At 35.0% G+C, this 25,143-nt stretch overlaps 1 protein-coding gene across 1 annotated transcript in view; it reads right to left on the minus strand.

The window, feature by feature from the left end:
* LOC145283491 (HEAT repeat-containing protein 4-like) overlaps positions 1 to 25,143 on the minus strand; it is a 2,203,577-nt gene that overhangs the window by 1,806,618 nt on the left and 371,816 nt on the right. The window contains exon 8 of the mRNA XM_080132316.1: positions 23,801 to 24,129. Within this exon, the coding sequence (XP_079988442.1) occupies positions 23,801 to 24,129 (329 nt within the window). The remainder of the gene's footprint in view (positions 1 to 23,800; positions 24,130 to 25,143) is intronic.

The following is a 25,143-nucleotide window of genomic DNA, read 5'->3' on the forward strand; positions in this document are numbered from 1 at the left end:
TCGCTCAATAATCTTACAAAAACCACAGCCACCATTTTTAATTTCTGCCCTCCCTGTGATCCTCCCAGCAGGTAAGACAACACGCGCAGGCACGTGGTCGCTTTCTTCCTTCATTCTGTTCGACTTTACATACTGGTAAGAATCTACTCTATAAATGTCACTGTGACACTAATTGGTTAGGGTTATTTTTGGGGGGAACATTTCAGTCATTATCGAAGACGGCATGTTCTAATTAACCCTGATAATTATCAGTTTAACTAAACTCGACACTGCTTGTTTTTCAAATCAAATTAAAACTTTAAAATATGTTAAAACACAAAGCACATCAAGGTAGGTAGAAGAGAAATTTATTTTGCCTTTAATATCAATTACCTATTATAATAAAGTCGGATTCCTGTCTGTTTGTTCTCAATTTGATTAATATGTACGAAAGCACATGTATGATTAATACATTAAAGCACGCAAAACATCCAGGTAGGTAGAAGATGTTTGTTTTGTTTTGGCTTAACGGCATATCAACCCTTTTCAGGTTATTCAATGCCAAACTCAGGATTAAAAAAAAAAAATTATGTATTCAAAGAACTTTATGACGTCGAGTATCAATCAATTCTGTATAGTTCAATAGTTTTGTTTGTTTTAATATCTAACGATCTTTTTTTTTTTTTAAGTTTTATATATCCTCATATATTCATAAGGTTTAGTTGGGTTGATTCAGAGAATGATTTATATTTTTGTAAAGATCCTTGTTACTCTTAAAAAGGATAATATTTCCTCTAGACAGTTGTTTTCGAAAAGTTTCTTCATGCTGTTGTGTTTGAGGTATTGTTTTCTATCTTTATCTAGAGCTCTACATTCCACAAAAAGATGTTTAATGGTGCAAGTTTTCTGGCAGAATGGGCATTGTGGTTGTTGTTCTTGTTTTAGAATGAAGGAGTGTGTGAGTTTTGTATGGCCAATATGTATTCTATTTATAACGACTTGTTCTTTTCTGGATTTGGGGGGAGTTTGTCTCCATTTTTCCAGTATGGGTTGATTTGGTATAATTTGTTATTTGTGTTGTTATTCCATTGTCGTTGCCATTTTGCATGAATTAATTGATTAATTTTGGGTTTGAAGTCAGTATATGGTATGTTTATTGTATCTGGTTTTAAGTTTAGAGCTGATTTGGCCGCTAAGTCGGCTCTTTCATTTCCTCTTATCCCAATGTGACTTGGGATCCAACATATAAATATTTCTTTGTGTTCGGATAATGAATCAATTCTATTTGTTAGTTTGATGATTAGTGGGTTTTCAAGTTTTTTGTTATTCAGAGATGTCAAAACGGAAAGTGAATCTGAAAAAATTAGGAATTTCCTATGTTCATCTTTTTCTATAATGCTGAGTGCGAGGTCGATGGCACATATTTCGGCAGTAAAAATAGAGCTTTCTGTTGGAAGAGCTTTTTAAAGAGTTTTTTCATTCGACACTGCAGCACATGCCACTCTATTATGGTCTTTAGAGCCATCGGTGAAAATAGGTAGATGGTCTGGATATTTTAGGAGAATATCAGTCTTTTTCGTGGTAGATATTAGGGTGGGATTTCGCTTTTGGGAGTTCATTCAAGTTTAAGATTACTTTTGGTTTTTTAAGTATCCAAGGTGGGGTTTTAGGTAGTATATGTTCTTGGATATTTTCTACAGTCATTCCTGATTCCTGCAGTATTGCTTTCATTCTAAGACTAAAGGGCTTTATGGCCTTTCTTTTTGCTTCAAATGCCTCTTTATATCTCGGATTGAATGTAGCTTCATATGCTGGATTATTTCGTTGTGCTTTTAATTTAGTGTAATATTGTGCACCCAGTTTTTGACTTTTTTTTTCCTTATATCTATAGGGATTTCGTTGGCCTCTGCATGGAGGCTTTCAACTGGGGATGTTCTAAAAGCACCGAGAGCTAACCTCAGTCCTCCATGGCAGATTGGATCTAAAATCTTTAGGTAGGACTTTCTGGCTGATTGGTATATAAAACTACCATAGTCGAGTTTTGATCATCAAATGATCCTATATAATTTCATTAGTGTTTCTTGATCGGCTCCCCATTCTGTATGGGCTATTACCCGTAGTAGTTGCAGTCTTTTGTTGCAACTATTTCTTAGATTCTTCAGGTGGGGGATGAATGACAGTTTTTTGTCAAATATAAGGCCCAGGAATTTGTGTTCTTCTACGGTGGGGATTATTGTTCTTCCAAGCTTCAATGTAGGATCATTATGAAGTTTTCTCATGTGGCAGAAATGAACGCATTTTGTTTTTGATTAGGAAAATTTATATCCATTTTCCATTGCCCATTTGTCTAATTTATTTAAGCAGTGTTGGAGTTTGCGTTCGATGGTGCATATATACTTTGATCTGCAGAACACCAGTAGGTCATCTACATATAAAGATCCCTCAACACCAGGGTCCAAACATTTCACTATGCTGTTCATTTTAATATTGAACAGTGTCACAGATAAAATGCTACCTTGAGGTACTCCTTCCTCTTGATTTGTGGTGTCTGAGTAAGTAGTTCCAATGCGGACTCTAAACTTTCGGTCAGATAAAAATCCTTTTATAAATTGTGGGAGTCTGCCTTTTAGTTCAAATTCGTGCAAGTCTCTCATAATTCCATATTTCCACATAGTGTCGTAGGCCTTCTCCAGATCAAAAAATACTGCTGATAGGTGCTCATTTCTAATAAAGGCTTCCCTTATGGCTGTTTCCAATCTAACCAAGTGATCTGTTGTGCTTCTCTTATTACGGAATCCACATTGTAGGTTGGAGATAAGGTTGTTGGTTTCTAGGTACCAAACCAATCTATCATTTATCATTCTCTCCATTATTTTTCACAAGCAGCTAGTCAGTGAGATTGGTCTGTAGTTTTGTGGATTCGAATGGTCTTTTCCTGGTTTTGGTATTGCTATTATTGTGGTTTGCCTCCACGAGTCAGGAAATTCACCTTCTGTCCATAATTTGTTGTAAATTTTTAGTAGCAACTTCAATGATTCCAAAGGGAGTTGTCGCAGGAATTCGTAATGGATTTCATCAGGTCCTACGGCTGTGTTGTGGGATCTTTTAATAGAATCTTCTAATTCAGTTAATGTAAGTAGTTTATTATAATCTTCTAGGTTTTTTGATTTAAAGTTTAGTTTGTATTGTTCGATATTTTGTTTAATTGTTATAAATTTTAAGTTATGGTTTTGGTTAGATGAGTTTTGAGAAAAAGTTTCGTCTAGTAGGTCTGCTATATTCTTTTCATCGGTTACTCTGGTGTTGTTTTTAAGCAGGTGTTTAATTGGTGTTGATTGATGTTTACCTGAAATTTTTCTAATCATCTCCCATACTACTCTCGGTTCTGTAGAGGAATTTAGTTTATTGACATACTTTTCCCAACTCTCTTTTTTAGCTGCTTTTATTGCCCTACGAGCTTTAGCTCTATTTAATTTGTATTCTATCAAATTTGAAGTTGTGGGTTGTTTCTGAAATTTCTTCAGTGCAATTTTTCGCAATTTGATGGATTCCCGACATTTATTGTCAAACCAGGGTCTGTTGTACCGATTAGATGCTGAAGTTTTAGGGATGAATTCATTTGCAATTTCTACTAGTGTTGTTTGTCTCTGAATCATTCAACTTGTGTCGACATTTTTCTTTGTATAATTGCCAGTTGGCCTTATTTAGCTTCCATCTGGGAAGTTTTTCGCTGTTGAATTCTGGAATTTCTATCACTAATGAAAAATGGTCACTGCATCATATACTTTCCAGGTTAAGTCCATATATAGTGATGAATCACACAAGCTAAGGTCAATGGCTGAATGGTTTCCACCAGTTGGGTCGATGTGTGTAGGTGTTCCATCGTTGAGGAAGCATATATCGTTTTCATTGATAAATTCTTCCAACGTTTTGCCCTTTTTATTGGTGTCTTTACATCCCCATAGTATGTTATGACTATTGAAATCTCCTAATAGGGCGAAAGGTTTGGGTAATTGATCAATCAATTTTTTAATCTCGTTTTTATCTATGTCATCGTTTGGAGGTATATATAGTGAACATACTGTCATTGGTTTATGTAGTGTGGCATTAATAGAAATTGCTTGGATATTGGTTGTTATGTTTATTTTGCTATGGGGTATATCGTTTCTGATTAGAATTGTTACTCCCCTGTAGGCCCTGCCCCCAAAGTTATGAGTGAAATTAAAAATTTCATATTGCTTAATATTAATTTTGTCTCCTGGTTTCAGAAAAGTTTCTTGAAGACACACCACTGCAGGGCGCTCCTGCGCTAGTAGCAGAAGCAGTTCAGTCATGTTTGTTTTTAAACCGCGACAGTTCCACTGGATTATTTTTTGTTTTTTGTTAGTCATTGGTATCAGATCTTCGGTCTTCTATGTCCATTTCTTCAAATCTGTTTTGTGTAGGGATTCTTGGTCTGGAACTTGAGCGTGATCTGTCTAGTTTTGTTTTAGTTTCTTTTTTGAGTGGAGGTTTATTTCTTTTCTCTTCATGGGCATATTTTGGTGTCTGTTTTTTCCCCTCTGTAAGTGGAGATGTTTCTATGGGTGTTGTATTTTGGGGTTTTATGGGTTTATTTGATTTAGTTTTAGCTTGAGAGGTTTGTTCAGTTATAGGAACTTTTTTTTCATTGTTGAATTGTTTTATAATTTTTTTAAATTCTTCCATAAGTTCCTTCATTTCATTAAGTAATTTAATAATGTCCTCGGATTTAATGTTGAGTGAATTTATTTTTGTTTGTTTATTTGGTTCGGTAGTTTGCTGTATGTTTTTTTTTTTGTTATTTCAGAATATTTTGCATTTTCTGATAGTTTGCGAGCTTCTTGGAAGGTAATATTTTTTGTATATTTTATTTTGTTGATTTCTTTTTCACTCTTCCATTTGTCGCATTCTTTTGAATTGGTGCTATGGCCTTTTTGACAATTGATGCATTTTGGCTCTTTTTTACAATCTGTATGAGGTTCATTATCTCCGCACCTTATACATATTGGAAGGCGGGTACACCGGTCTCGATGGTGTCCGTATCTCTGGCAATGGTAACACCTGAGTGGGTTTGGTATGTAGTGTTCAACGTTTACCATTTCATACCCTATTTTAATTTTGTTTGGAATTTGGTGAGTATTGAATGTTAAAATGTAAGTATTTGTTTTTATTATTTCGCCAAGTTTATTAATTTGGACTCTTTTAACGTCAGTGACGTTTTGTTTTTGTAGGTTAGTCTGAATTTCTTCCAAGGGGCACAGTGATAATTCAGTACTCCTGATTACGCCTTTGCTAATGTTCAGAGATTTGTGAGGGTAAATTTTAACATTTTGATTGTTAAAACGTTTCCATTTGGAAATTTCAACAGCATATTTTTGGTATTCTACTTCGAGAAGTAATGTACCATTATTTTGTTTTTTAACCATTTTAGGTTTGATGCTAGATAGAATCTTTTCAATTTTGAATGGGGATATTTTGGTTATTGGTTCCCCTTCAGTTGCTTCTTAAACTATGAAGCGGGGAACATTCTGGTTTTTTTGATGAAGCTCTGTTTCAGTGTCAGAACTACTGGCATCAGCTACTTCGGTGTGGTTTCTTTTTTGAGGCTTTCTGGATTCCATTAATATATTTGGTTTGTTTCATTTTTCATGCTCCCCACCCACCTCGGAGTCCTATATGGGAAGTGTTGGGGGGGATACCCATTCGCCCCAACCCAACAGGGATACAGGAAAAGTATACTCTTCTTGCTGGTGGATTCAAGCACCTGTGGTTCTTCAATTTCTTTCTGAAGGCCTCGTTTTCAGTAAGAATTTCAGTTTTTCAGTCGTGTTTAGTCCATTATTCAGCAAATTGATTGGCCCTCCAGCCACCGCTTACTAAATCAGTTTATTGTATAGTGTGGGAAGTGCAAGCATATTTTCTTGTTATGTCTGTCTGATTTAGGGCTAGGCGTGACCAACCGATTGATTGGATCGGGCCTATCCAACCGCCCGTCTTAGCTTAAGTAAGGGCCAAAGAGGTGTGTTGCATCTCATGTCCTTAAAATATCCTGGACATGATCTACTCAACCACCAGGATTCCGTTCGTAAGCCTTACGGGATGCCACCCACGGTCAACAGGTGGCCCCATTGAGGGACTTATACCCTCTGCAGGGGGGCAGTCGGCATATTCTAATGTCCCACCGACAGAGTCAACCGGGAAGTAGGGAAGGAAAAAGAAAGGAGGGGAGAAGGGAAGGAGGGTTGTTGTTTTTGTTTTTCGTAGAACATAATTAGGTTTTACAAAAGAGAATAGAAAACAAAAACAAATCAATGTAGGTGCATTTCGTCTCAGGAAGCCAATAGACAGCCTGATCTGGTAGCACCAGGTAGGTAGAAGAGTAACAGCTTGCTTTTGGTAACATGTATTTGTTATATATTTGGATTTTTAAAAAATCTTTTTATTCGTTTGTTGGCTTCTCTGCTAAATTCCCTTATTCTCATTGCGAATTTTGTTTTCGCCATTTCTCAATAATCTGTTTCACAAATTAATTTTCATACTGAAAACCGATGTTTACACACTAACATTCTAACATGATTTCTATATATATAATTTATTTAAAGGGAATCTGCATTCAATGAGCAACTCCATTTACATATTACACCAAAGGAAATCCATTTTAATAATTAACTCCATGTTATTAATCGGTTATTGTAATAGAATTGTCTTCTTTGTTCTATTTAGAAATATTAGATAACGTTGATTAATTTAATTTATTTTTAATTATTATTCAGCTACACCAATTACCTTTAAAAACGGAAATTTATTTAAGATGTGAGAGTTATTTTTCCGTTAAATTTTCATGAAGTTGACGTATTTTATGCTGCCATAATTCCCCCATGTGATCCATTTTCAGGAAAATCATAACAACTTAGGATGTATCTTAAATAGTATGTGACTAAACTCTCCGCCTGCCAATATTTTTCAACCTGGCAAATCCGGGTTTGTTATACATTTGAATGTTTTACCTCTTTTTCTTTGCTTGTTAGCTTCTCTGTTAGCCGAGAATAGTGAAAATAATAAATATTATCGTTCATCATCTCAAAAATCTAAAAGCATATCAATTTGGTATGAATCAAAATCAATAGGAATATAGAAACGACTCGACACTCTTTCCATTTGATAAATCTCTCTACTATTCTATAAAAGTCATGCTGTATGAGTGTGAGTTCCTTCCTCATAAGTTCTGAAACGTCTGAGCCTAAATTTTGCAAATTTCACACAAAGGTAATTTATATGTTTGGCAGTGTTCTTTGATATGTTTTGTACAGAAATTCATCCGATAAGTATTGAAAAACGAAAAAAAATCCGATCTTAAAAATAGCTTTTCTCTTTTATAGATAAAAAGAATAATTTTTACAGGAGAAGATTTTACGTTACACCAGAAAGGGAGATAATAAAATTTCAGCAAATCATTTCTTCTTAAAAAATATTTATTATAATATGGAGATGAAGCATTTTACCACAGATCGAATGATCCTGTGTTCAAGCCCGGGTGTACTTCATTTTATTGTAAGTTTTCCTATTAATGAGTTCAATTTACGATAAAAGAAGATGTACCATCTAAAATAGCCGCAAATTATTTCTTCGTTTGCATATTATAAAACTAAACATAAATCACAAGTGACTTTTTTAGAGCATTCATCCTCAAAGCCCAAATATCAGCTGACGTGATATTGTAAACAAACACAAACGGAATTTGCTGAACGACATTATTATTTTCATTTTTTTAAATTTACTTTGCGAATTAGTCCACCAGGCAAATTATTCCTCGTAATATATAATAAATCAATAGAAAATTGATTCTATAATACATACGCAATCTACATGAATTAAAATATGTTTGAGCGTATTGTACGCCCGGGCAACTCCGGACTGTTAACTAGCATCGCATATTTTTAATTCTAATGGCTATCGTCTGTTGGAAACAGAAACAAAAATATTGGTTCTTATTAGCACAACTTGTCGGTCAAGATAACCTCTAAGCTTTCTTAGTTGTATTTTAACAAGGGCTCTTATTGGTGAATGGTTGAAAGTATGTTTTTGTTCTGTTTTTATGTAAAATCATTAGAATTCAAAAAGTGTAATATGTCCATGTAATGGAAAGAAAGAGCATCGATTCATTTTCTATTTCGTTTTGTAGTCGATTTGGTATAATTTTTTCTGAATATGATTAGAATTGATAATCTGTATCTTTTTGGATTGTTTCCATTACTGTTCTCATCTTGTTAGTCTCACCGTTAAGAATAGTACTAATTTTGAAGATACACCTGAAGAAGGTCGGAGGTTACATCAGCAGAAACGTTGCGAGAATAGCAGCCAAGATGAAAACAGTAATGTGGACAATACAAAATTTATACTTTTGGAATTTTTTTTAGATATTTTTCATTATTAAATCTACTGTTCTAACATGATTCTAAGAATATAATTAATAATTGGGAAAGGCTTCGTGCAAGTCATGGCTGATAAAATTACAGCAATCTACCCCGTGGATTAAGTAATAGGTTCCACTCGAAATTCCATCCAGATTCAGAAATTGGACAAGACATACTAGAAAAAACAAAGCATTACATCGGCCAAAACGTTGCGAGAATAATTCATTCATAATATTAATAATGTAATATTCATAATGTAATTAAATCAATAAAGTAAGAGAAAAATCCAGCTCATCCTCGACGGTCGGACATCTAAACGATATGATATAAATGTGGGAATACCTCAGGGGTCTATCCTTGAACCTTTATTATTCTTGATATTCATAAATGACCTCCCTGATAAAATTGTCTCTGAGATGGGTATATTTGCTGATGACACCACTCTATAGCAGGCACGAGGGAAAAACAAATGAACACATATCTAAGGCAATGGCAGAAACACTAGAGGAAAACCTCCAATCCGTAGTGGAATGGGGACAAAAATGGAGGGTTACATTCAATGCTGCTAAGACTAAGCTTGTTTTTTTCAATAATAACAAGAAACCTTCTCTACCATCAATAGCAATGGCCAAGAACACATTACCCGAAAGTACATCTTTAAACTCCTTGGTCTAAGTTTACAGAGAACATGAACTGGAATAGATACATTTAGAGCATTGCCAAGGCTGCTGCGAAGAAGATGGGCTCTCTGTACCGTGCTAGAAAACTACTTACACCTGAAAGTATCCTGTTGTCACATTTGAGTTGGTGCATCTGGTGCATCTGCTGCTTCTCAATCCTATGTACCCTTACCAAACATTTTTGTAAGTTTTCTTTACAAGGCTGGGTTTTTTTTAAATCCCATTTTCCCGAATGCGTGTCATATGTTCACACCACTGGAGGGAGATACTCTTTCACCTTCAAACTTTAGATTTTTGGCAGGAACAAAGTGTAGTAACTGTTTTGATGCTACAGTTTGTCTATTATATCCACGTTCTATGAAGAATAAGTCTTTAAATCAAGAGTGCTTATTCCTGGTGAGTTGGAATTTCCTCACATTAAAAACCACCATTGTGTCTAAACTTTCTCCATGTGGGAAAGCAAGTAAAAATAAAATGTGTTGGGATAGAGACTAGTGCTAATGGTACAGTTTAAAATATAAATTGAAAGTAAAAAGGGGTTAGTTTATTGTTGCGTTGGCCTTACCAGGGAAGATCGACAGTGCAGCTCATGAATTTTTTGCAGGCAAGAGTTCTCTTCCTCTAGGAGGCTGGCTTTTTACATCCCATTTTCCCAAACTTATCTCATATGTTCCCACCACGGAATGGAGATAAGCCTACACTTTCACCTTCATTTCTGGGTCTTTTGGCTACGAACAAAGTTTAGTAACTGTTTTCATGCTACACTTAGTCTATTATATCCGCGTTCAGTAAAGAAGTCTTCTAGATGTAGGCAATTCGTTATTTTCTTCCCGAATCCAGCGTGCCCTTTTCTGGGGAGTTGGAATTGTCACAGATAAAAACCGACTTTGTATCTTTTTCCTATGTAGGTAGACAAATAAAAAAGAAAAAAGTATGGGGATATGGACCAGTGCTAATAGGGCAGTTTAAAATATAATTTGAAAGTAAAAACATTATCAGGCAACACCTCGTAGGGACAGCTAGTACGTGATAGTTATAGAATGCTACTGGTTTATACAAGGGCTTACTTTTCTCTGTGAAACGAATTCTTAACAGAAAAAGACGGCTCTCCAGAAGGAAACTGCTCTTTACAAGCCAGAAAGTGCAAAGCAACCTCAGGGGTTGCAATGCTGTATTCAGCTGAGCACTTCAAGTCAACCGACACACATGCTGAGGTCACTCCATTTGCAACTTGAAACAGTGTATTGATTGTGATAATGACAAGATCGATGAAGGTTATTCGAATGTGAAAAGAAAGGTAGAGTGCTATGACCACTTATGACAAACAATTGCATAATGCCCTTTTAAAGAGGAAATGCAGCATCGAAACAAAAGTAGGTATTAAACATAAGAAATGATTATTGAGAGAAAGAAAGAGAAAAGGCAGATGGACAAAGATAAAAGTGTTAGATGGAGTATTAGCGTGAGAGGGACACAAAATAGGAAAGAGGGTTCAAAAGTGAGTCGCCAACCTGATAGGTCCTGAACTGTCATCTAGGCTTCAGCCTCTGTCCCATCGACGAAATGTTGCATCCCTCTGCCTGTTCTACAAGTACTTTAATGGTGAATGCTCTGACGAACTATAAACACTTGTACCCTCACGACGTGAACACACCCAACAAACCTGACAAGCAGCTTAATCCCACCCCTTCACAGTAGAGATCCCTGGGTGTAAGAAAGCCTTCTACTCCAACAGTTTCTTTCCCAGAACTGCTAAACATTGGACTTCGCTTCCGGGATTCTGCTTTCCCAATATACTGGCATGTAGAAGTTCAAGTGTAATGTGAACAACCATCTTGTTACTAATCTCCCTTCATTATATTCCTGCAACTTATGTCCCCGATAGTAGCTCCCTACTTTAAAGTGGCACTGTGCCTTGTTTGGAGTGAAAATTGAATTTAAAAAAAAAACCTTGAGAGGCGAATCTTGAACTAATTATGATTCTGAATGATACTACACTTTGATGTTCCTTCTTCATAACAATTGGCGCGAAGACAAGACCAGTCAGCATCCAAATGTGTAATGCAAAAGAAAAGATCCTGTCCGACACTATCTCCCTTCTACTAATATTTAACTGAAGATATCCCACTATAAAATCAAAAACGTTATATTGCCAAAGTTTTATTTAGAAATGTGCCAAAAACAGTGAATAAGGAAATACTTATCTTTCTTACATAAAGAATGTAAACCAAATGCTAATTTAGTACTTGCCTGTGAAACAATGTTGAGAAACACTACAGATAGTAAAGATCTAAGCATGACTATTACCAATACCAAAGTGATGATCGATTGTAGTATTGGAAAGTTCACCTGAAAGAGGAAAAATCTGCTGCTTTGTTTTTGAAAAAAAGGAGTGGCTTTTGTTTTTTTCGAGGTCACCATTTATCAAGACTCGAAGGCCATTCGAGGATAAAGGTTAATGAATGTAAGGTGGTAGTGTAGTAATCGTTTGTGTAAATTGGGTAGAATTTGATTATTTTTGGGGATAGCTCAACAAGAATTGCTTACATTGGATTTGAAGGCTACCATGCAGTATTTCAACCAGGGAGCCAACAGAACAGTGTTTCATAGGCGGGCAATTGTGAGAAAGAAGCTTTGTTCATGGAATCTGTGTTTAAATTTAGGCACAGATAGGGAGTGGGGTTAACCGCATATAGTGGTTGTAGCTAATCAATTGTTTGTGAAAGTTTGGCAAGGGGGGGGGCTATAATTTAAATTTCAGTCAAGCACTTGCCATGAAAATAACGATAAAGCAGAGACAGGCTTGCAACGTCTCTTCTGTGAGAAAGAGTTTGCAAGGAAGAGAAAAGAGCATCACCTACTAGGGTTTTAGACCGGCTTTAGACTCTATCAAGGCTGGATGAGGCATGCTGAGCAGCTCCTGCCCAGATTTGGATCCAGTACTCCATTTTAGGGCGTACCTGACTCTTATACAGATAAAGGATTGCAACGACAGAGAGATACCTACTGGTGCGGTAGAGTTTAGTGCTGTAAGTATTAAGTACATAAGAAATTCAATAGCATTACTGGTAGGTTGAGAGATAATAACCAGTAACGTAAGAATCGTAAGATAATGGAAACGGGTAAGAACACAAATGTGGAGAAAGTATATTCTGATGGCAAGGCTACTTAGGCTGTTTATAACTTTTTTAGCTTAGGAACAGCATTGGAGCACAGGAAGGAACAGGTACTAGGGTGATTGCAAAAAACAAGAGTTAAAGTACTAAGTTGAGTAAGCTTGTCATTATTAACCAGCAGTCAACTTTAGTGCAAATACAATATTCTGTCTCCAGTTGTTGAATACTCTTCGACTGTTTATTATGAATGACATAAGTACTTAATTTCTTTCAATTCTTCTATTGATCATTAGTGGTCTTGCGGTAAGATACTAGTCTACAATGTCAAGAGTGGTTTTGTGATGGAGTTAGAATCTTCTAACCAGTAATTATCACTTCCTATACTGATGATTGCGTGAGCATGAAGCAGTAGTGTCTGTGGGTATGAAAATATTTGAAAAATATCATAGTTTATAGCATATATATATATATATTTCATTGAAAATACTTTATTTAATAAAAGTTGTATATGCTAATGTTTTAAAATAAACATCATTTATACAAAATTTCACAAATATCACAAAACGCTTCAATGTATAACAGACGATTATACAATTTTTAAAAAATGTAGGATGAAACATTTTTTTCTTTTCCACTCGGAGATTTCAGTTTGATTTAATAAAAAATTGGACGAAAATTCTTTTACAGAAATAATTCACCTGGGAAGGTGTTAAGATGCAGGTGTGACATGATTGCTACTGATTAGTCGGAAGTGAAGTGGGGCTTAAAATTAATCAATATACAACAGGCCATACAAGTGGCAAGACAATAAAGAGTAATTAAAAGTGTCAACTAATTACAAAGGCACGACACATGTGATTCCTTTGGGTCCAAAGCTATACGAGTCTAGGCCATTTTTGAGATGGCTTGTTCCCCATTGGCTGAGCTATGGTTCTGGTCCAGTGCAGATCAAAGAGATACACTATCCCAAGATTAGTCTTATCACCATTTGAGAAGAGGTTGGTTTATTGTTAATCGCCTATGCGCCCTTACCAAACATTTTTGTAAGTTTTCTCTACAAGGCTGGGTTTTTTTAAATCCCATTTTTCCGAACGCGTGTCATATGTTCACACCACTGGAGGGAGATACTCTTTCACCTTCAAACTTTTGATTTTTGGCAGGAACAAAGTGTAGTAACTGTTTTGATGCTACAGTTTGTCTATTATATCCACGTTCTATGAAGAATAAGTCTTTAAATCAAGAGTGCTTATTCCTGGTGAGTTGGAATTTCCTCACATTAAAAACCACCATTGTGTCTAAACTTTCCCCATGTGGGAAAGCAAGTGAATAAAAAAAAAAGTGTTGGAATAGAGACTAGTGCTAATGGTACAGTTTAAAATATGAATTGAAAGTAAAAAGGGGTTAGTTTATTGTTGCGTTGGCCTTACCAGGGAAGATCGACAGTGCAGCTCAGGAATTTTTTGCAGGCAAGAGTTCTCTTCCTCTAGGAGGCTGGCTTTTTACATCCCATTTTCCCAAACTTATCTCATATGTTCCCATCACGGAAGGGAGATAAGCCTACACTTTCACCTTCATTTCTGGGTCTTTTGGCTACGAACAAAGTTTGGTAACTGTTTTAATGCTACACTTAGTCTATTATATCCGCGTTCAGTAAAGGAGAATCTTCTAGATGTAGGCAATTCGTTATTTTCTTTCCGAATCCAGAGTGCCCTTTTCTGGGGAGTTGGAATTGTCACAGATTAAAAACCGACTTTGTATCTTTTTCCCATGTAGGTAGGCAAATAAGAAAAAAAGTATGGGGATAGGGACCAGTGCTCATAGGGCAATTTAAAATATAATTTGAAAGTAAAAACATGATCAGGCAACACCTTTTTTTTTTTTTTTTTACACAGTGATCACCACTTATCAAGGCCCGGAAGCCACTCAGGGATAAGGGTTATTGCAAGTACATTACGTTAGTGTGGAGATTTGATGAAGTGTTTAATTAAGGGGGCGGTTCATTAGGAATTTGTTAACATTGGACTTGAAGACATCCAAGTTGTAGTCCGGAGGGAAGCAGGCAGACGGAACAGAGTTCCACAGGCGTGCAGTTCTAAGAAAGAAGCTTTGTTCATGGAATCCGCGTTTTGATTTAGGCACAGATATAGAGTGAGGGAAATTTTTCACAGTGGATTCAGCTAGATGGGTGTTTTTCGTGAAAGATTGGTGAGGTAGGAACAGCTAGTACATGATAGTTATAGAATGCTACTGGTTTATACAAGGGCTTTATTTGCTCTGTGAAACGAATTCTTAACAGAAAAAGACGGCTCTCCAGAAGGAAACTGCTCTTTACAAGCCAGAAAGTGCAAAGCAACCTCAGGGGTTGCAATGCTGTATTCAGCTGAGCACTTCAAGTCAGCAAATACTAACCGACACACATGCTGAGGTCACTCCATTTGCAACTTGAAACAGTGTATTGATTGTGATAATGACAAGATCGATGAAGGTTATTCGAATGTGAAAAGAAAGGTAGAGTGCTATGACCACTTATGACAAACAATTGCATAATGCCCTTTTAAAGAGGAAATGCAGCATCGAAACAAAAGTAGGTATTAAACATAAGAAATGATTATTGAGAGAAAGAAAGAGAAAAGGCAGATGGACAAAGATAAAAGTGTTAGATGGAGTATTAGCGTGAGAGGGAAACAAAATAGGAAAGAGGTTTAGAGAGATAGAAGAGGATAAAGGTGGAGGGAGAGATCGAGGGAGTGCTTGAGGGAGATAGAAAGCGAGTGGGAGAGAAGGGGCGTGAGAAAGAGGGAGAGCGAGGGAGAGAGAGGGGGAGGGAAAGCGAGAGAGAGGAAAAGAGAAATAGTGAGGGAGAGAGAACAGGGGAAAAGAGAGTTACTGGAAAAGGGGAGAGAGAAAACGTAGGGGGGAGAGAGAGAGACTGAGGGTTGAGAGTGAGGGTGAGCAAGAGGTAGAGAAAAAACAAGAGGGAAAAAGCAGAGAATGGTTGAGAACGACACAGAGAAAGAAGAAAAAAGACCAAGAGAGATGCAAAAAAGGAAGAGATAGAGGAAAAAAGACAAAGAGAGAGGGAGGGCAAGTGACAGACTGAGAAGAAAAGAGCAGAGATAGAAAGTATAGTTTTTTCTAATGTAGTAAATTTTCTTAAAGACAGCTAACCGTACAAACATTTTTAAACAAATAAATTTTTAAAAATCAGTCTTACGAAAATCTGACAGGAAACAGATACACATTAACTTGTATAGAGATATTAATTCACCAAACAAACAATTTGAAAATCTTTCTTAAAAAACCTGCTCCCAATAATATCCAATACAACCTAAAACAAAACATAAAAACTATACCAAAGTCTAAAAATAAAAAAAAATCACGCAAACATCGTGATTAACTAAATCTCACATTGTTAAAACATCTTCACAAATAAGAAACAGTCTAAAAAAAATATTGTCTCATCTATATCCTGATTCTTTTGTTCCAGTTCGCTTGATTCGTTGGTCTGGTTGTCTCCACCAATTCACTATTTTGATATCTCATTGTAATACAGCTTCCTGTCCTTGTATATTCTTTCAAAAAATTGCAGGCTTGTGAAACTGTTTCTGCTGATTGTTTTCCTCCTACACCCTTAACTTGATCTCTTCAAGAATAGGGCGAATAGGCATATCACGTCTTTGCGATAATTATCTTTTGTTCTTCTTGGTTCGTTACATCAAATAGCTTCACGCTTTGTCTCAAGCGATTTTCATAAAAAAAAATCGTGAAAAAAAAAGGTGGAGAAAAGTTTGAACAGAGATGAACATACAAAGGTCGTTAAACACTAACAAACAAAATAGAACTAACAAAAGCCGGTGTATGGGTATAGAAAAAAATTAGACTGAACATCTTATAATTTCGTTTTTATTTTGGTCTTCATCTTTATTTGTCTTTAATTGCTTCCCCACGATAGCAATATGTGACACAAAGTCGTTTTTAATGTTGGGGAAAACCAGCTCCCCAAAAGGGGCAGTCTGGGAATAGACAAAAGTAAAAATTGCCTTAGTATAAAAGGGTTACCCCTACATTGACTAAGGGCAAATTAACTTAAGTGTAGCATCAGAACAGATACTACACTCGGATCTCAGCCCAAGGCCAGATCCTACTTCGTCTTTATCCTGAAAAAAAGAAGAGCTCTTCAATTTCCTCTTCGGATGTGAATTACTTCTCGAGTATTTAAAAAAAAAAACTTTGGGGTGGGGTACTGTTCTTCTAGAGACTCGTTCCTGTATCGTTCTTATTAAAATAAGGCTTTTCTTCTAAGTATACTTAGACTTTTACGACTTTTTTAATCTTAGACTTCACAATCGCCTTTTACTTTTTTGTTTACAATTTTATTTATTCATTTATTTTTTGCTGTTGTTGAAAATCTTCACTTAATATGAATACAGAAACGTACGCCCGCATTTAAAAGTAACAGAAAATATTATGCATAGTTAGATTTCACACTAATTCATATTTAGCTAAAATAACATCTTAATCATTAAAGCATTAAACAAGTAATAAGAAACTGGAAACTTAACAAAAAGAAGGCAGAAGAACATCTCATAATGAAAGATTTCTTTTCAAATCAAGATTGCAAAAAAATTCTCTTTTACCCTTCAAAGTTTTGTCTGGTGTTTGTTTTTTTCAGACACTAACTTGTTTAGAAGAAAGAACATTCACTTTCCGCAGACAAAAAAAAAAAACTTTCACCCAAAACCCAACCTTCTTCAATCCCAAGAATTCAGGGTATAATTAAAAAAAATCAGGGTATAATAAAAAAAAAAATACAATATAACCACAATAACCCAATTATCAGCAGTCTAACATGTGTAATACTAAACTTGACTAAAAATAAATCAGATTCCAGAAAACAATCTATTCTGCTGAATCATAAATGTAATAACCAAACACCTTCCAAACATCGCTCCGCCCAGTGTAATCATATCAAGCCAAACCCTCCACACGCGTCTTAGGAAAAAGAAAAATATTTGGTTTAACTCCCCACTTTCAACTCAAACGTCAAAACACATATACCAAAGGAATTTTTTAACATTGTAGAAAATTCTTTTAAGCAACCATATAGATATATTACTATATTTAATAAAAATTTAATTCAAATTCCCTACTCTACAATCCCCAATTTACCATAGACGATAATAGCTTCAAACAACAAAAAAAAAATCAAATTAGCTCAGGCCACCGCTCCCGTATAATGCCAAAACGTAACTGCAACTGTAACAATAAGAAAGAATGCCAACTCAAAAACGATTGCACCCATAGGGATGTCATATTTGTGTACTGCTACTGATTTATCACTAAACACCCCTAGAATAGTTGGAAATAATCTTCCAAAACAGAACCCCCCCATTCGTCTACTACAAAAAAATATAACTCCAATGAGTGAACTCATCATTCTTCCAACCGTTTCACCTACAAATAACCGTTTCACAACCAATAACATTAATAATAATATCAATATTGAAGAATATAGTGATTATAGTAATAATAATAATAATAATAGCAATAATAGCTCACCTTGTCTTTCTTAAAACACTTATAATGTTCTAAACTCGCCTCGAAATGCAGATTTCAATATCCTGTATCTACTATTGAAGTCAACAGAAATCCTTCCCCAAATCCCAACAAAAATCCACAATCCATTAAAACTACGTGAACACCAGGCAGGATATACACTTCACTTTAAAATATCTAACCACATTTCTTCATTTAATAATCAAATCACTGATAATAGCCAGGGAACTTCCTTAAACATTTTAATTAAAAAAATGTAAATCTAAAAACACCTCTTCCTCTATTAATTGGGCTTTTCTTAAAAAGTCTTAAATCCCAGGTTCTAAGTTTTGTCACGTTTGCATGTCTGAAGCTATAATTATTTCCCTCCAAAGTATTAACATAATCTATTCCAAAAGCGAACATTCCTCAATATAAGAAACATTACAAATATGCATGCGTAATGTAATAGCTATTGGTTCATCTTTTAATTTTTAGCTTTTGAGCAAACATGTCTTCATAGCTCGGGCATTAACATCAAAGGAAAAGGTAAATTGTAAGCTAAACGTTTCGATTCTTGGTGGTGGCGCAGAAATCATTTTTTTTTTTTTTACTTTTTAAATCTTTACTATATATTGGGTTCAATATAATATAATAATACGAAATCTGCATTAATCAAAATATCATATTTAAGCGTATTTTAGGACCGGGCAATGCCAGGCAGCCTGCTAATATACATTTTGCATTTCAACTTGCAGGTATTTTTTATTTTGTCTGCCTTATTCATCACCCCAAATAAAGCTTTTACTCTTTATAAACCATCCTTGGTGTATGATTACAATTTTATGTTAAGTTTAGTGTTTCGTTAGCAGTAGTTTAGGAATTTATCGGTTAAACACACACACACACACACACACATGCATACATACTCATACGTCTACTGTTTTATTTATACAAAATATTCTGTCTAACTTGGGCCTTCATCAAAGAGTTATAAGCATTCTTTTTTATCATTTTTTTTCACCTGTCGAGTTATAATGCTGAACGCCGAATATAGACGATCGCTTCTTGTGTCAAATGGAGACAATTGTTAATTAAATTGATGTCGAGAACGCTGGTGAAGTGCGTATAGGTAACTGATTATACACGTTCATCATTACTATAGAATGGGAGATTTTTTAAAACCCGGGCGACGTCGGATAGGGATAACTGTTATCTCATAAGTTTATTGAAGCTTTTAATTTATATAAAAGTTTTGTTATTTCTATAGGACAATCCTGAATAGAAACGTTCATTTAACCTAAAGACAAAGAGTAAAAGGTTCTTAGAAATCAGAAACTGAAAACCAACCCGAGGGATCACAATGGCGAATTCAACTGAGCACTTCAAGTGGCCAAATGCGGATCTCCATTTTCAATATGGTTTCGCACAATGGCTACATGCTGGGGTCTTCCCCTTTCCCACAGTATGCAAGATTCCAAAGTTATCCAACGTGAAAGCATGTTGATTCTGGCAGTGACAAGGTTAACAAAGGTTATTCCAATGGGAAAAAGACGTTTTAGAAGCACTTCTAGCTAACCATTGCCATTCTATTAGATGCTTCTAGGAAATGATACTCTATCTAAACAAAAATAAACGCAATTTTTAATTAAGTATAATATCTATTCCAGAATTGGATCAGAATACAATGTAATAATGAGTGATGGGACGATTTCAATACTTTTCCCGATTCCGATACAATTACCGATGCCAATCATTTTTAAATTTCTAGATATAGAATTTTTTTTTTTGGGGGGGGGGTACTGTAAAAACTTATGTAAACACTATCAACAAATTTCCTCACTTTTTATTTGTGTCAAATCTAAATGTGCATTCTTCTTCTCTAGAACTGCCAGCCAGTGGAACTCTATTCTGTTGGCCTGCTTTCCAGTTTGCTGTCTTCAAGTCCAATGCAAACAAGTTCTTAAATGATCAAATTATACCGAATTCCCAGAACTAAAAATTGCTACACTCTTACCCTGATACTTCTGTACACTTATTAACGCTTGTCCTCGAGTGATAATAATTGGTGACTCCCTACGTGTATATATTTTCGCAAACATAAAATTACACTTTATGGAGTTGTCTATACATTTTAGTTTTACTGATAGTTTAAAATCAATGTCATTTCATCATTAATACGAGCCATGAAAAATTAAATTATAAACAAAAACAAACAAATAGAAACAATGAAAGAATCGTTTTTGTCATCAGAAAATAGGCATAAATTTTTCCGATTCCAATACCTCAAAAATGTCCCAATTTTATTTCAATTCCCGATTCCGATTAATCCTACCAACACTAGTAATAATTAAAGAGAAAATATTACGATTCATCATCATATTTGGCTTAACGTCCATTGCTCATGCTGCGGCTCTAGTCATATCTCAAATAATATCTTAAAAATTGCCTGAGTAAGCCCGTCGGCTTTATCTGGTGAGAGTGCTTCAGACTGTTATGAACTAACTTCTTAAAGTGGGAAGACAAGGCTAGGGAAGATGGATCTCCTAGAATTCACAAGAATTTTCCCGTGTGCCATTTTCCCCTATTTATCCACCTGTGACATTTTTACCATCTTTCCCTAAATTATATATTTTTATATATTTTTTACCATCTTTCCCTAAATTATATATTTTTATATACTTTTTACAATCTTTACCTGAATTATATATTTTTATATAGAAAGGTTGTTTCTTTATCCTAAATCATTCAATTTTCTATCCAGATAATTATTTATCTAAAGAGAACTAACGACATTCAACACGCTAAATAAACCAAATAGTTTTCATAAATCGCATTTTCTGCTTGGTACGTGACTTATTTTTGTCATTCTTTCAGATTTAGGGCAAGTTGATTGATGAACGGTCAACTCTTGAGAGATGTCCTATGAAAAACTTTTCTCTTCATCTTCTCCTTAGCTTTCCTCTGCCTCTTTTGCCTTCTACCATACCTTCAAAGCATAACTTTAACAGGCCAGTGGTTGATAGTTTGACATGGCCAAAAAGTTTAAGGGTTTTACTTGGATTTTATCAAATAGCAGGGGTAGGGAAGTAGTTTAACAGAGGGTGGATATTTTAGTTATTTTCGATGAGGCGATGTCCCGTCATGAAACGCATTACGTGATTTTGAAACACCTCAATGTGATTGGCTAGTTGTTTAGATCATATGTTACAATCAAGGCCATATAAAACTACTGGAAGGACAAATTAAATAAACTTTCACTTTAATAGTACCCTTTTTTATTTTAGAATGGTGCTGTGTTTTTGGAAAGCCACCCAACCCAGTCAAATAGTACGATAACTAAATTACCAAGTATTATTGTACCGCCCGTAAGATGGTGGTCTGCATCAGAACAATAAGAGCCGTCCCCATGACAAAACCACATCAAGATACACTCTCCAGCTATGAACAGTTTTAACCGCCTAAACCATCTAATCAGAGATCTATGGCCTACATATGAGCGATTATATCTCTCTGTATAAAGTTATAACAATGGCACAACAGAACTACTGTCAAAGGACAAAAAAAATAAGGCGCCTTCTTCATTTCGCTAATCCTTGAGAGACCCTTGAGTAAGGTAGAGATCACACTTCAGCCCCCTGATCAGGGTGATGTGAGGTTATTGAACTCAGGTGACTGATGTAATACAAAAGCAATCAGGAATAATTCTGTTCATGGTTTCGTATCTCGTTGTAGTGAGCAAAAGATTACTTTGGGTACAAACCAGTCGCCCAGTATAGGCACATCTCGGACAGAAAGAAACTGCAGCCTACTGTATATACAACTGAAAAGAAAGCTAAGGCAATGCATCAAACACTTCCAAGAAACAGGTTGAATGAGGTTCTGAATAATGAGCAACAGTTGGAGAGAGATAGATGGAGAGTCATAACCATTAATGCCTGTATTAGATAGGATACTTCTCTGGTAGTGTAACGTTGTACATCTTTTTAACGGTGTTACATTTTAACAGACCTAACACGTTGTAGACTCCATTGCAAGGAAACAGAAGAAAGGAAAAAAAAACTTCTTTTTTAACAAAAGCATTCATATCTGGTATTTCCAACAACACATTTTTCTAAATATTTACGCAGTTCATTTTTCCTTCTCTGGACGCATGTGACTTCTGTCCTCTACTTTGACACCATCCACATGACCTGAACATGTGCTTTTCTGAATACCAGCCACGTCTCAAACACCACTCCTCTCAACACTCCTTCTTCAAACACGTTTTATCTTTGCTGTGACGCCACATCATACACTGGCTCGATCATTTGCATATGGTTGCTGCTGCTGCTAATCCAGCGCCAGTAGCTCTATTACAAATGAATATAAAGTTATAATTTCTGTCATGTTTGTGTGCTTATTCAAGAAGAGACTCCTATTAACATATTGTGAAACTACATATATTCTTATGGATCAAAGGAGGAACAATAGCTTGAGAGAAAAAAGTAATTGCTGTCAGACTGAGTGTCGACGACGAAGTCTCGACTGATAGACTAGGCATAAGAAAGACGATAACTGTGCCGTTCGTTCTAAGATACAAGATTAAAATCTTATAACTATGGACTTCTGCTTACAAACTTCTTAAATCTGGGCACAAAATACTTAATACTGTATCGAATAATATGTGTTAATTGAATTATTTAGACATTTTAGATATTGGGAGGTGACAGTGGTTAACACGGGCTTACAACCTAGGTGTCCAAAGTTCAAGTTCAGTTCGTTCCACAAAAATCACTTCCACTTAGGATGTTGGCAATCTTCATGCAGTCCCTCTCGTACATACATGATATCTTTCTACAAATAATTCTGACTAATAAAATATTCTATGGAAAACAATGCCAACAATACAATCTTCGGATTCATATAATGATGATGATTTTCAATGCTATTCTCACGTATCATTCTATGTAATCGTAACTCTTCTACAGGTGTGTTATGTTGAACTCTAAATTTTTTTTCTTGAACTCTGGAATCCGTAAAGAATTTCAAACAGAACTCTTTACTTAAACCCACGAGAGTAATTTCCTAATATATGGATAAAATTGCTAAGTGACAGTCTTTTGGGGGGTTTAAGTTTCAATCCTCAGTATGGGCGATACTAAAAATGTAATTGTAAATTACTGAAAACTTCAACCCAATCGTGCCTCACGAAACAGGAAAAGGTTAACCCAGTGGATTAAAATGAAGGGTTCCATTCGAAATTGTGTATAGATTCCAGAGTTGGACAAAATTCAGGCCAAGAACATCGGATGTTACCACGACTGAAATGTTTCGAGAATAACATCCAAGATAAGAACAGTAGTTGGAATTATTAATAAATAAAATTATCGATAAATTATCATTAAATAAAATTATCAATAAATTATCATTAAATAAAAATTATCAATACATTATCATTAAATTAAATTATCAATAAATTAAATTATCAATAAAATATCAATAAAATATCATTAAATTAAATTATCATTAAATTATCAATACTTATCTTAAAATTTCTGAAACTGGAACAATATTCTCAATAACAAGTACCTTCATCCCCAGAAATACTTTTGACTATTCTATCTCAAACACGTGCTTTTCTGAACACCTGGTATAAAAGCATACCCTTACACGTGGATATCCTGATATTAAGAAGCATCCCCTCTACATGTGGGTATCTCAGTTTAAAAAGCATGCTCTCTATCACTCAATTTGTATATCAGGCTATAAAAACTACCGCTCCACTTGTATATTAACGTGCAAGACCACCCCACTACTTGTATATCAGGATATAAAAACAAATCTGAGTGTAAAAACCATTTCACTACTTGTATACCAAAGTATAAAAACTGCATATCAAAGCATAAAGTCTATTCCATTACTTACATACCACGGTATAAATATGTTGAAGTATAAAAACTACTCCACCGATTGCATATTGAGACATATAAACTACAGTGCTAATTATATATCAAGGTATAAAAATCACACCACCGCTTGTATAGCAAGGTATAAAAACATGTCAGAATCTTACCTTTTCATTTTTCTCTTCTAAGCAGAACATTGCCAGAGCAGCGGCCATCTTGACATTTTCATGAGGATCTCCCAGCATGCACTGCACGGCTGAAATGATTGTATCCAGCAGATTAGGAAGCTCATTTTTATTATTCTTTCTTGCAATCAATTTAAGAGATTCATTTCGGTTGGAAGATGAACATTTACACTGGATTCCTATTTTGGTCGCCATGACAACAGCTGAACATCGAACATTGGGGTGGAGGTCAGTCATATCCAGAAATATATCCTCGACACTTGAATGGTTCAGTCTAGAGGTCAGCTGCCATCGAACCTGCCACAACTCAACTGGTAAATAAAGCAAAAAAAATATATATACTTTATATATTTGTGTCACATGCATACACACACACACACGCGCGCACACATATATATATAGTGAAACATCTAGACATGAAATTATTTGGTTTCTGCTTGGCTTTCGTATCTTGAAATTTTCATAGTCTGAAAGGCGTTTTACACATAAATCGTCGTATGCATTCCAAGTTCTATGAAAACACTCACTGAATCATATAATACGGATTAGACCAGAATAAAAAAAAAGCCAGTGCCTAACTTAACCATTTCATTTATTTTTAAAATCTCTTTGACATTGAAATATGAAATTCTATTTAATAAAAACGACTGAGAAACATTTTTAATCGTTATTTCAATCATTACTCCTAAGGTCTCTACCTCTATCGAAAATCAGAAGAAAAAAAGAGTTCCAAGTGAAATGGGTTATTGAATTTCTTGCAATTAATTTGCTGTTTATAAGATAAATAATAACACTCGTTGAACTTTTCAGATAAAATTTAAAACAAAACACCTTTCTTCATCTATGTTCTCCAAATGTAGTAAAAATTGAAATGCTTTTTAAATTTTCAAAATAATTTAAATTCATGGGGGTGGGTAGAAAAAGTCCAAGAAAAAACTCTTCCAGATAAAAGTCAACACAAATATTTCTAGAAAATTGCTAAAAAATTTAAATTCAATAAATAATTATTTTAAAAAGATTTTTAAAAAGATTTTCGGGTGAAAAATAATCTTTCTGTTACTTGTACTTTTCGTATCTTGAAAATGTTCACATCACGTTTTGTATCCTGAAAATGTTCACATCACGTTTTGTATCCTGAAAATGTTCACATCACGTTTTGTATCTTGAAAATGTTCACATCACGTTTCGTATCCTGAAAATGTTCACATCACGTTTTGTATCTTGAAAATGTTCACATCACGTTTTGTATCCTGAAAATGTTCACATCACGTTTCGTATCTTGAAAATGTTCACATCACGTTTTGTATCTTGAAAATGTTCACATC

The sequence above is a fragment of the Euprymna scolopes genome, chromosome 8, assembly GCF_053919585.1.
Source record: "Euprymna scolopes isolate OS-2025 chromosome 8, ASM5391958v1, whole genome shotgun sequence".
Classification (NCBI taxonomy): Eukaryota; Metazoa; Mollusca; class Cephalopoda; order Sepiida; family Sepiolidae; genus Euprymna; species Euprymna scolopes.